Source organism: Wyeomyia smithii, chromosome 1 (genome assembly GCF_029784165.1).
Source record: "Wyeomyia smithii strain HCP4-BCI-WySm-NY-G18 chromosome 1, ASM2978416v1, whole genome shotgun sequence".
NCBI lineage: Eukaryota > Metazoa > Arthropoda > Insecta > Diptera > Culicidae > Wyeomyia > Wyeomyia smithii.
In genome coordinates this window covers 140,408,146-140,422,199 of record NC_073694.1, presented here as the reverse complement: position 1 = coordinate 140,422,199, position 14,054 = coordinate 140,408,146, and the positions used below count along the sequence as shown (strand labels likewise).

Genomic DNA, 14,054 nt, shown 5'->3' with positions numbered 1-14,054 from the left:
TTTGTTGTTTTCCAGAAACCGAAAGGTGCCTCTTGGAATCCTTAATGGTGTCTGGGGTCGTTTTCCAGTCTCTAGGTATCACCTCGATTACGGAAATACACATATTAGGGGTTTTTAGGTTGTTTTCTAGAAACCGGAAGTCACCATTTTGGAATTCAAAATGGCGTCTGGAACATTTTCCTATCTCTAGGCATCACTCCGGTTGCAAAAATACATATATTGGCATTTAAATAGAATCTTATGTGTTTACATGTATGATAAACTGACGTTATAATGCTGCAAAATCATACAATGTTGTCAGTTTTTTTGCTCGTATGTTGCGAAAAGGCTATTGTGTACTTTTGCCCTGTGCGTACTCTCGTACTCAATGGCCGTGCAAAAAACGAGTTATTTGAGAAAATGTCGAAATAAGCCGCGTTATTTGAGAAAACGTCGTAAAAAACGCATCATTCAAAAAATCGTCGTGAAAAAATTAGAAAAAACATTTGAAAAAAACTCTGACTGTGCCTGAACCAACACGCAGCCGGAAGCAAGCAAAAACGAAGCGAGCTTATGATTGGTGTTCGAAATTCAATCAGAGGTAGTATAATTATATGCATTTGAAAAGCGCACATTTTCAACAACAAATTGAAATTTTTTACACTTTAAATTTAAGTTGCCATAAAAAAATAACTGAGTGCCAGTCAATGCTGTATAAATGTAAAATTGAATATCGCAGGGATTATCAGTCTTTAGAATAACATTTTCAGAATGAATGTGAACGTGCTAATCCATTTTAATAAACAATAAAGATCGTATGAAGTAGATCAATGCAAATTTTCGAATATAATTTTCCAAAATTAGAACTTTCACACACTTTGCATAGTGTTATACATATATCAATACATATAAAAGAGCTTTGTTTTTGAAAAGCATAGCTGTGATGACGACTTGATGTTTATCAAACGGGTAGGGTTTTGCTGTGTTAGGACGGTTCTTGTCCTTGGCTCTAAGGTACCATCTACACGTTGATGACGGTATATTACTCCATGACTCTTATTCTGATATAGCAGAACGCCAATCAAGCATCGTATTGCTTCAGTAGTTATGGACACGTAAGTTTCGCGGTTTCAATAAAAATGTCGCTTTTTAAACCAGATTACATTGATATTTGCGGTGAACTTTGAGTTCGTGTGCATTAAAATGTCTACCAAATTCCCTTTTCCGCTTGCTGTATGAAACATCTATGATTATGCATCGTCCATCAACATGCAATCGAACTTCAAATAGTTTGAAAGCGCTCACCATCTTTTTGTCATCATTTTGGTTCACGGTATTGATTTTCCTCCGATTCAGGATTCCTGACGAACGATTGATTTAGCATCTTTTACCAATTTCTACAACTCGGCAAACGTACAAATACCAAACACAACAATCCATGAACACTTCACAAAAAAACACATACAACTGTCATAAACCATAGCATACAAACTAATAGGAAAAATAATTAACTTGTTGCCTATAAAAGTAATTTGTTATAAGACGTCGTACACAAATCACGTAACGCTAAAAACCTAGATTTCAGACCCCCTCACCTCTATGTAAGAATAAGATACACACGCTAACGCTACACACGCATACACACACTAACGTTACACGACCCTACACACGCTAACGCTAAACACACACATACACGCCAGCGTTACACACACTAACGCTAAACACACATACACACGCTATCGCTACACACACACCTACACACGCTAACGCTACACACACACACATACACACGCTAACGCTACTCACACACACACACACATACACACACGCTAACGCTACTCTCTCACACACACGCCAACGCTACTCACACACACACACATACACACGCTAACGCTACTCACACACACACATACACACGCTCACGCGACGCACACACACATACACGATAACATTACTCACACACACATACACACGCTAACACTACTCACACACACATACACACGCACACGCTTGATATACGACACATTATACCTACACAAATTACTATCGGCAGCATCCAAACGGCTTCCAAGTCTTCCAATGGTCCCAAGTGCCGATCACGCCCAGTTTCGGACTGTACTCCAACAACGATATCTGAATTAAATTACCACTGGTGGGCTCCAACTCAGAACGAAGGGAAAACGAACTGTTCGCTTTGACGGTCGACCAGGGAATGAGCTAGAGGTGGGCAATCCGCTCACGAACTGATCTAAAGAGCTGGTTCTTCAAAGTGAATGAGTGATCTATCGCTCTTTTTTTAAGAGCGGTAACTCACCCCTTACTTCAAGCAAAAAGCTGAAGCCGATTTTGTTGATCAGACACTGCAATAGAACTTCCAGAAAATAGCTGCCGCCGGCTGCCTGCTCTCCTATGCATAACCATCCACCCGCCGCGGGAATAAAAAATAAAATCTACTTGCCACAGTTCACACACAGCACACGGGCTGGCTAACGCCGGGACGTAAACGAAAAGTGGAACGAAAAGAGCGAAAGAACTGGTTCACTGATCTTTTGAATCTATGCAAACAACCCGCTCCCGAGCTGATCAGAAAATCAGTTCTTTAAAAGATCGAAATCTTCTGATCGCGAGCGAATTGCCTGCGAGCTGAACAAAAGAGCCATCGGAAGAACCAGTTCTTCTGAGAGCGAAAGATTTCGCTCTTTCAAAGAACTGAATCTTTTGATCAGCCTGCGAGCGGATTGCCAGATCAGTGAATCAGTTCTTTCGTTCTTTTCGTTCCACATCCATTCGTGTGCGTACTCGGCGTTAGTCAACCCGTGTATCTGTGTATGGACTGTTGCAAGTTTTGCCAATTGGCTGGCATTGCTAGCCTGAATGCGTGACTGAATGCGTGAAATCATTCCTTCTATGTTTTTGAAGTCTGCGTTAGGGAAATATACCAATCGTATGAGAAATGTATGTGGATATTCGATCTTCAAACTTTTCCGCAATTTTCATGGAGTAATAAGAAAATGGTAACTAAAATTATCATGTTATACAAATCTTGTATATTTTAGCTTTCCAACGGTATTTTAACTATTGAAATCGGAACAGTTGTTTGAGCGCTATTGGCATCTAAAATCTTCCATTCAGCCAACCAAAAACGTTAGGGTAGTTTGGGGTAATTTGGACCCCCTAAGGAAAACTCCTGTTATTTCGTAACCTGTTTTTTCTATCCCATAAACGTAATGTACTATAGTAATATTGATCTGTTTTCTATGTTTCTACACGAAAAAACCCTGATATTAAGATCAAAATAACAAAAAAAATAACGAAACTAAAAATTATGATTTTCGGACATAAAAAAATCGTTTGGGGTGAAAATGGACAGCTATTGGGGTAATATGGACAGTGTTTGGGGTGATGTGGACAGGGTAAAAAATGTGAGTTTTATAGTATCAATAGTTGCTTAATACACAGTAGAAGGTGGTATCAGGCATACGGAATGATAACTGCATTTCTTAGGCATTGCACAGTGGTTCCACAGTAGGCCAAAAAAATTCCCCTTCTCCAATTATTCATACTAGAAACTGAGTATGCGATCGTGTGTCGCACACTCGCGTTTGTGTGTGTGTGTGTGTGAGAGTGTGTGTGTGCGTGTGTATGTGTGTGTGTCAGTGTATGTGTGATGTAAGTTTCATGAGAATCGGATGATATACCAATTTTTGGCAGCACTTTGAATGTTGCTGTGTCAGGAAATTTCAATGATTTTTATGTTCGAAAATCACAATTTTGAGCTTAACTTCGATTACCTAATTCCCTCAATTTTGATCTGATTTTGAATCAACGAGTTTCGTTTTGAGGGGAAATTTATGTTATTTTTCAGAACTCTTGTGTACCGTACAGTCTCGTGAAACAGTTCGGAATGATCGGATAATCAACAGCCTATATGAAATTAACCGTATTTTTCAAATTTTTGGGTTCCGGCTTGCATATCGTCGTTCCAAACCCGTTAATCCCGAATTCGCGAAACGGAAAAATATATAACGAATGTACGTTGACGTACGATTTCTTATTTTTCCTTGAAAGGCCTATCAAATTCCTTAGATTTTCCATTAAATCTTTTAATCGGTCAAACGGCTCAAAAGTTACAATTTTTTGAAAAATGATTGCCGATTTTTGGCAACTTTAATCCAAAATGGATCACACTAAGGACCAAACAAAAAAAATACAGGTATAAAGTTTTTCGATAGAGAAAGGTATACCAATGTTGAACATGATCTGAACAAAAAAATAAATCTGATAATAAGAAAGGTTTAACGGCATTTTAGGGGAACAACATTTTCCGACATCAGCACCCAAAAATTGGCATTATACGTCATTTTAAAGAATTTTAGAAAAAAAATAGGTTTTTCCAACTTTTGTTCAGAAACCCGCCACTCTGCGGGGCATTGAAAACACTTTTTGTACAGAAAAATCATCCCAGATTGCCTGCAACACTTTTTACAGTTCATTGTTTGTACACCGCCGTCTATCCGTTCGTTTTTATTTGCCCGCGGCATCAGTCCGACAAAAGAATTTACTTCAAACTCGCCTGACCATAATACCCCAAAAAAACTGTCCATTTTACCCCAAACAGGACGCCTTTCTAAAAACTCATTTCCTTCCACTATTTTCGATCAAACTTATCGCAATCTTTCATTAAAATGTACTCTTTTACTAGACAAACACGGCTGCAAAGCTCATTGGACTGAAAACAACGAAGAAAATCTCAAAAAACCTTAAATACACAAGCGTAAAACTTACAGCAAAATCAACTATTGAGGTTTCCTTTGTTTACATTGGCACTGCGATGCACCTGTCACAGCAAACCATGAAATTTTTATATTAGTTCAAGGAAAGGATGAAGTAGTACATGGAACCCAAAAATGTAATACTTTCCAAGATAAAGCACCTGTCCATTTCATCCCAGGGGTCCAAATTACCCCAAGCTACCCTACATGTTCAATCCAGTTTTCACAGAATGTACCATAGTGTAGTGAAGAAAGACGTAGTCTCACGTCAACACTGATCAGACCGGTAGTCCTCTACGGCCACGAAACCTGGACTATGCTTGTGGAGGCCCAACGCGCCCTTGGGGTTTTCAAACGAAAGGTGTTGCGTACCATCTGTGGTGGAGTGTAGATGGAAGATGGATCGTGGAGAAGGCGGATGAACCACGTGTTGCATCAGCTGCTGGGAGAACCACTCATCGTTCAAACGGCGAAAATCGGGAGACTACGGTGGGCTGGGCATGTCGTTAGGATGTCGGACGACAACCCGGTGAAAATGGTTCTTGATAACAACCCGACTGGAACAAGGCGACGGGGCGCGCAGCGAGCAAGGTGGCTCAATCAAGTGGAAGACGACCTGCGGGGCCCCCGCAGACGACATGGCTGGCGAGCTGCAGCCATGGACCGAGTTGAATGGAGACGACTTCTTCGAACAGCAAGGGACACTTCGACCTGGAGCTGACTGGTAAGGTAAGTAAGGTATTGAGTTTCTTCCGATTCAGGATTCCTGACGAACGATTGATTTAGCATCTTTTACCAATTTCTACAACTCGGCACTCGTATGCCGAGGATTTTCGAAATCATAATAAAAATATTTTAGAAAAAGAGAGAATTTTCGGATACATAATCACAGTGTAGAATGATGTTGAAAAATAAATTTTTACTAGCACACATAAATTACCTCATTATCGTATTGATGGGTACCGCTGAACCTTCCAGTTGGTCTCGAGGTTCGATGCTGTCCTAAAAAGCCAGTCGCCAGCCAGTAGGATCGTAGCGCTAGCCTCACAATTGTCCTGTACCTACATCGAACAGTTGGCTGCGAAGTCTGTGTATAATAAACGAAGGTTGAGTTCCGAATCGGAATTTAGCACCAACTCTTTGCTTTAGGTACAGCTAATTGCTAAACTGAAAATGACAATTTTTAATGACTTCAAATCGTTGTGTAATAAAACTAAACTTGAATAACCAAACGAACAAGTTGAGGAAAGGATTACTTCAGAATCAACAAAAGTTACATCATCCCATAATATTCATAGAGAGCAAAGCTTCCAGATCTTCTTCATCGATCGTTGCGGACTGAATGACTCGCACGGGAAATATTATCACACTGCTAAGAAATTCAAAGAAGAACTTGCACGCATATGTAATCGGGTTAATTTAACAAGCACTTTCCAGCCAAAATGGCCAGAAAATGTGGATTGATTGTCCTCGAGTCTGGAAAATGTCTCCATTAATTTGTTGAGCAAATATGAATAGAAAATTTCGCTCAAATTGAAAACCCTTGAAATTGAACGATAGGTCATTTGGTGTGAAACTACTCTATACTGATTGCTATATCTGCACGCCTCAATGAAGGATGACGATCTGTGAAGCCGGGAGACTCCGTTTGCTTCCGTAACAGCAAGCCGCACTGTGCGGGTCTAGCAAACGCGCGGCTGTTGTCTACGGCGTAGTGAAACTTGACCTTCTCGCGTGGGAAAATATCCTGATAACAATACATAGAAAATTTTTCGATCTGCAGTCTGAATTTCTGAATTTTGACGAGAATACACATAGTTTCTAATCGGTTCAAGTGAATTTAATGACTTACAAGTTGACAGTCATTTTCATAATCTTACCTGGATCACAGTTGCCGCAGTTATTTCTTTATATTACCGTATTTACATGTACTTTCAATAACCTATATCAACTATTCCACATATTTTCCACATTACAGACGTTAGTGATTTAACTTAAATGAAGTTCTGTTAATGCTACTACTACAAGCGATTTACGTACCCCCCAGAACCCCCAGAACCAAAAACAAGCTCATTGAATTGAATAACAAACAAATGCTTACTGTTATCAGTTCCGTAACAATTGAGTCATAACGATCGGTAGTTGGTTCATCTCATCATTCACGTCATCATTGGGAAAGCCGCTTGTTAATATTTGTATTGGTGAGCGACTACACGCTAAAAGTTGCACGTAGGAACAAAAATAAGATAGAGAGCACTATCTCAAAGAACTCAGCTGGGGTTCTCGTACGTACCGAAAAGATGCTACCGCTATTAGAATCAGGAACGATGGCTCTCTATCGGCACACTCGGACATCTCACGGATCGGTGTGTGCTCTGTGCTGTATACGCAGCCTCCGAGCAGTATAAAACTCAAACCGGAGCAGGATCAGCGATCACAAGTATTGCAGAGTTGAGACCGTAGCTATCGCGTGCAGCCTGCCTGTTTTGTGAGAGCTCTTAACAGTGTCAAGTGTACCGAGTGACCAGCCAACACGAAAATGACCGTTAACGAGAAAACCCCACTAGTGCCCCAGGAGTACCAGAAAAAATCCTACGTCATTTCGATACCACAAGAAGATTACAACAACAACACCACCACGAGTCTAATTAGTGAATAGTGAGTTTAGTATTGTTTTTATTACACGTGGAAGGCGTAGCAACAAAAGAATTTCGCATTATATACGCTACATGTACAATTTGAAAATCTCATCGACTGGATATCGATATTGGATCAGTGTGGTGCTTGGAGCGAACGCCTTTATATGCGCTCTTTTGTTTGACTTTTAAAAAAATTGTATGCAGTGTATATGGAATGGAATTGTTCATCTTGATACAATGTGAACATAAAAGATCCTAAGACTTTTTTTTCGTATTGAATATCGCCAAGGTGCACTAATAGCAGATTTTCCAACTCTGTGATGTATCTTGTATACTTACAGTTTTAGAAATTTATTTCTATTTATTTAAAGCGTTGAAATTTCAAGAGACTTACAAAACATGACTTCAAATTTTAAACTCTTTTACTATTTCAGTATATTTTCGTTTCTGTGCCCTTACGTGGTGATTTTGGTAGAATGGAATAACACTCATAAAACGGAAATGTGTTTTTTACGCAGTTCTACTTTATTCAACCAACATTTTCACAGCCGAGTGTTCGTCAAACACTTTTTGAGGAATAAGACGTGACAAGTTTTTCGAAAGCTAGTAAAATTCTCAGCAGATATTAACAATGATAATGTTTCAAGTATATTAAAATACCGAAGCCCGGCATTTAAAAATAATAAAAATAATTGAAACTAATACCTGCCGAAAATGAATTTTTTCTTCGTTTTGAAATGTTTCTCGCTAATGTGTGTTATTTATTTTGTAAACGTCTACTCAAAGCATTATGAGTTTTTACAAGTCAGTCTTAAAAAGTTTTCCTATGAAACCAAAGTTTACCGAACAACAAATCTACACTGATACATAAATGAAGCCAAAAGTGTGTGTAATATTTTACCTTAAGTTGTTTTAGCCTAATCGATTCTTCATCTGACATGCAGTTTCTTGTTTTTTCAAATTTCGATAGTGAAATTTAACTACAAAATAGTGTCCATTAAAAATAATAGTTTGCAGATAGCAATATATTGAGTTGCTATCTGGACTATTGTTGAATGATTTTTTTTCACCAAACTTTATAATAACTTTATACTACTTATTGTCGTCTTCGCAACTTTACAGTATACACTTACCGTAACTATCAAGCAGAGAAACTGACTGAATAACTGAAATGCAATCCGTCATTGACAAACGTCATGACATTTCTATGCTTTTTTTTTCATCCAGGCGGTAATTTCCGGCTGAATGTATTTCCAGGTTATAATTTTGATTCTACTCTGTGACGTCGGAGAGAATCGCGACCTGTGGTTAATTTTGCAAGCATTACAAGAAAAAAATTTATTTTCTTTTGCTTCGATTTTTAGAAACAACTGTAACTTTCTTCCAAAGACAATTGTACTCGCCATGATTGTGAGGCTGAGAAAAGGTACTGACTGGTAATAAATAAATAAAATACATTGAGTGAAAAAAATGTGAATTACATTTTGATTTTTTTTCTATATGAAGCTTCCTGTATGTTCTGTGTGTCATTTTTCGTTACTTGTAATTACATCGAAGGTTCTTTTCCCATTAGACTCCAGATCAGACTTTTCCCGGTCCGGTGTCGATAACTAGAATAAATGCACGATGTATGTTCTCGGTTTATCACAATTTTTCCGTAATGTTTAGTACTTTTTCGGGCTAAGTGCTGTTGTTGAAAGTAAAAATGTACAGCACGACTTGTCGACACACCTTTCATTCTATTGCCAATTTTATGTACCTAAATATCCCATTATCGAACATCAAAGCAGCAAAATATATTGCTATTCCACCGATTTTAGGTTAACTGAGGCAAATCAGTTTTGCTAATAAACATAGCCATTGGATGTTTACTGTACTGCCCTTGTTTACATAGTTGACGTAAGAGCCAAAATGACCAAAATGCACTTTTTCGTTGATTCAGCTTCCTTTCCCTAAAATACATACACTACAAACAAAAAGAAAACCATTTTGTTCTGAAACTTTTGAGAAATATTTGAAAAACGTTTTGGCGTAACTGCCAATTGGTTGCAAAAACTGGCGTCACTATATACAAGGTGCAATTGTTTATGTTAAGTCGTTTTATTCGACTGTCTTACTACTGTCTGTTTGTCTAAGCTAAGTCGTTTAATTCGACAAATATTCCATGGAAAGGGGTAAAGGGGAAAGTGCGATAGAATAATTGTATTGTATATTAATATTTTTACAAAACACTCAGCCTCAGGAAGGTGTAAAGTCACCGTGTCCTTTCCCCCCTACTAGTGAATATTTGCATCAGATGAAATAATTAAAACGTGTGTGTATAATACGGTGGGTGAACTTAATCGATTTGCCAGAACGATTTTAAGGTTCTATTTGGGGCCCCAAACAATCCGAGTAATCCATACCCGGCAGATTTAACATTGTCTGGGGTCAAACCAAAGAAAACATTGTCCTGGCTCTGTGCTGTCAAGTTTGCATTTTCCCATGTAACGATTACCCACCTTAGCGTAAATGTAAGTCTTTATGCATGTGTTTGTGTGTGTGTTTGTATGTGTGTTTGTGCGTGTTTGTCTAATTGAAACTGCCGATGGACAATAACTGACGTTTGACCGAAACACGATTGATAAAACTGAATCAACTGCGAGGCAGAGTAGGAAGTAGTCAAGTTTTTTCGCCAAACTATGCGAACAATCTGCGTGAAAAATACATGTTTATTCGCATAAACTGGCGTAGCAGTTTTCCTGGATCAATTACCACGGGCCGACTCGTATTACCATGGGGCCTCTTTTCAAGCATCAATCTTCATAAAATTGACAGACTATTTTGTTGAAATTGTATCTCAATATAATGATTTGGGTTAAAATAACAAAAACGTGTTTTTCTCGCAATGATGGTGTTGGTTGTTACGTCAACTATGTAAACAGGGGCAGTGTATAGGTCTGCTTATCTACCTCGTGCTATACGGGACGCTATCGTACTTTGAAATAATGTGCAAATTCTCCGCCGCCAGCTTGATGCCCTCGGTGACAACGACTCTTGCGTCTATCACTAAGCAAGCAAGGCCTGGCAGTTAGAACTGATAATGATGCGTCGTATGACGACGAGTTCAAGTTCAATACCTATGTCGCGATCACGACCCCAACATTTTAGACTCGCTGTTATAACGCAGTTTCCATGGTTCAACGAAATTCGTCTCGCTACCGGGTTACTGATTTGCACGTTTGTTTACAAACACGTGATTCTACATTTTGCGCGTATCAATTATTTCAAAAATGCCTTTTTTTTTGTTTTTACAGTGATACGTACGCTTTGACGAAGGACGAATTGGCCAAGTTCATTGACGACCCGTTCTGGAACCGCGTGCGGCAAATTTGCTTCTTCTTGTACTGGTTAATTTGTCTGGTAGCGTTGGCAATATCATGTTACATTGCCGCGTCCGCCCTGGAGGCCGGGTTTTGCGAAACAACGAACAACGGAGCTTTTTCGGAGAATATGACGACAGTGGTAAATACGGTTGCGGCCGATAGTGCCACGCAAACAGCGACGGGAGACATCGGTATAATCTTGCGTCTGCTCAGTCAACCGTCCTGAGACAACAGTCTTGCATAAAAAGCAGAGCATCCGATAGCTGTGATAGCACTTAGCCTTACTCTAATTTCTAACGACAAGATTAGTCTCTCAATCGCAAAATATTTATTTTAACCGAGTCGCATAGGCGCATCCAATCGGACCATCTGGATCGTTTATACGATTGCATTATCAAGCTAGCGAAGGAAAAAAACACAACGCACAGATGAGCAAACAATGGTTCTCGGTACATGCGTGGAGTGTTGGACCCCTCCTCAGATCGCTTATCAATTTACCTTAGCGCGCATGACTGAACGATGAAACTCGAGATCGCCTCTCGTTCTGGGCCGATAGCGACAAGCCGGTTCGAAGCGCATTTCCAGTCGTAAACAGTGTGTTGGCACAGGGACGATTAGAACGATTGCATGTGGAAAATAACTGATGTAACATTTGGGGAAAATTTCCTCATCCTTGTCGCCAATGGTGGTTTTATTAATCAGTGATGACCTTTGCTATGTATAAAACGAAGCAATAATACATTACAAAGACCTGTAAACTTTATCGTTTTAAATTTTTCGTTCAGCCCAATTTTTGAAGAATTCCTGCTATGTACATGCAATACCCTTACTAAGACTTCAAATAATGGCTCTCCAAGTCAGTTTAGATGCAGCGACATATCTATCAATAACTATAATTTGTAAGTAACCTTGGAGTCAACGGTTAGTTAAGTTACTCTAAAGCTCAAAGAGTTGCCCTAAAAAGATTATGGCTTTTAAATCATTCCAATATTGGTACCCCTAGTAAAGGCAGAAGTGAATCAAAAGATCGCAAAGTAGTTGCTCGCTGGGTTTGTTTCTTCTACGTTTGCTTATGGGAAAACGAGTTCAAGTCTCTCGAAAATTTGTCCTTGCTGAGGGCACCAAAATTCAGTAGGGTGGTAAAAGAGCTATAATATTTTAATATTCAATATTTTTTTCTATTTTGAGTTCTAGAGCGAAACCTGTGTTTACCAGTTTTTTTAGAAAAAAACTAATGCAAGTTGGCCGGATGAGTCCACCTGCAACCCAGATTCGGTTACACAGTAAGATTTTTTTACATCTTTTTTACGGCGAGTTTAAAAAACGACAAATTGAAAATACTGCAACGTTAATAGCCCTTGCGGTTGTATGTAATAGTGACGTTAACAATGTAATAGTCTCAGGTTCGAATCTTGACAGAATCAAGTCATTTATCCAATAGCGTACACAATGCTACCTCCGACGTTAAGTATAATGTAGGGCATAAGAGAAAAATAAACTGACGCTAGTCGAGCAATACGATTATAATCGAGGTGACAATAACTGTAGGTAAGATGTAAACTGCTGGTACCCGGATAACTGTCCCATAATGAAAAACAACGTGTTGAGAAAACGGCGATTTAATATTATCCGTGAATTTTCGGATTTCCAGCAATTACATCCGGAACCAATGATCATAACAGTTTCATGGCATCACAAGTTTATCGATGAGAACAAAAAACCACGGATGGAATTGGTTTTACGTTATATAACTTTAAAAAAAGACAAACGCATATTTTGTCCCATCACATATAAATTCAACCAGCAACCGGCAGTATCATTGGCAACGTAGATTGTACTATAGAAAAACAACATTAGTCTAGTTAATTAAATGACATACTTCTATATGCCTAAAATAACCCGATATACACTAATCTGTAGCAAAATTATATATTTGCAGTTTGTACCACTATGCAGTGGGACTGTAATGCGAGTACTTTCAATATGGGACAAAAACAAAAAAATCTAAACTTACACCTAACTTACTTTAAGGTGAGCTATTTGTTGTAATTGAAGATTGCAACGGTTTTTGTCGGAACTTATTGATAATTTGGTTTGACGTATTTTCTAATCTCTCCACATTAGTAAGCCTATGTACTGCCACACATAACATTTTGGAATTTTGGAAATTCGAAAATAATAAGTCGACCAATTTTTTTTTTCTTTTTTGACATAAGGTTCTTCCTTGATATTTGAAAAACCAATGCCTTCTTGGCAACAAATACAAATGTGCCCTACGGTTTTCGCCGCAGAGAAACTTTAAGGTGAAACGTCGTTGAATCCAAAAATGGCCGACTTCGATACACCACTTCGATCTATCAAAAGCACAAGACTCAGAAATAGTTAATGCATTCCCTGTGAAAACGCTATTTTTTGTTTGCATCACCACAGCAAACATAGATTAGAATTTTCACAAGGAACGCAATAACTATTTCCGAGTCTTGTGCCTTTGAAAATTCTAAGTGGTGGCTCGAAGTCGGCCTCGGCCATTTTTAAATTCAACGACGTTTCACCTTAAAATCACTTGACAATGCATACCCAGCAACATAAAACAACGATGAGTTTTTTCATTGTCAGCGTTGTCTTGGATTACTTTCGAACAAAACTATATTTTCACCGCCTAATGTTTCCGTGAAACAGCGTTGATTTTTCATAGTACACGGGATTCCTATTTTTCACGTAATTGATGCGTCCACGCAAAAAAAATCGCAAAAAGATCGCGTAATTTTGAGCAAATCGTCTGAAAAAAGAATGAATTTTTCGCTAGAAAGTGAGTGTGCATGCGTATATGTGTTTGTTGAAATACCGTTCATCCTATTCAAACATTTGTCTTATTTGACCTCTTGTCCTTTTGGGCCAATTGTTACTCCTTGGTCATATAAAAAATTTTCCCATATCACAAGTTTCAAAAAACACATAAAAACGAGTACAGGGTGTTCAAAAAGTTTGAATACACTTCAGAAATGTGGTAAAAAATGAAAATACCGAATATTCTTTCCTGAATCCATTTTTATTCAAGCAGTGAGAACCTTTACGACATAATGCCTATACTCGAGAAAATGCACCATTTTTATCCTGGTGTAACTTTTTGTCCATAGACAAAAAATTGATGAAAAGCAGGGTATAACTAGTTTGGAGTGTATTATTCTCATGTTCAAAATTTCATGACAATCGGTTCAGTGGTTTTTTCCGTGTTTGGTATTTTCGTCACTGCGGCCAATTTTTTGATATTTTGTGACAGAGTGGTTATTGAGATGTCA

The 14,054-nt window shown here is 38.5% G+C and overlaps 1 protein-coding gene and 1 long non-coding RNA gene across 2 annotated transcripts; one reads left to right on the top strand and one right to left on the bottom strand.

Annotated features, from left to right (window-relative positions):
- Positions 1–5,695: 5,695 nt before the first annotated feature.
- Positions 5,696–7,403, bottom strand: LOC129718111 (uncharacterized). Its single transcript, XR_008726807.1, has 3 exons — positions 7,045–7,403; positions 6,853–6,967; positions 5,696–5,838 (listed from the first exon to the last, which is right to left on the bottom strand). It is a non-coding gene; the product is annotated as an uncharacterized LOC129718111 (long non-coding RNA).
- On the top strand, positions 7,100–11,528 carry LOC129718110 (uncharacterized). The gene is made up of 2 exons (XM_055668532.1): positions 7,100–7,409; positions 10,687–11,528. Exons 1-2 carry the CDS (start codon positions 7,291–7,293, stop codon positions 10,979–10,981), a joined length of 414 nt encoding a protein of 137 aa, XP_055524507.1. The 5' UTR covers positions 7,100–7,290; the 3' UTR covers positions 10,982–11,528.
- Positions 11,529–14,054: the final 2,526 nt, after the last annotated feature.

Bases quoted from the DNA above. Each gene is read 5' to 3' on its own strand.
- LOC129718110 (XM_055668532.1), top strand. From the start codon at position 7,291: ATGACCGTTAACGAGAAAACCCCACTAGTGCCCCAGGAGTACCAGAAA. The intron at 7,410-10,686 runs GTGAGTTTAGTA...TTGTTTTTACAG, and splicing joins ACGAGTCTAATTAGTGAATA to TGATACGTACGCTTTGACGA.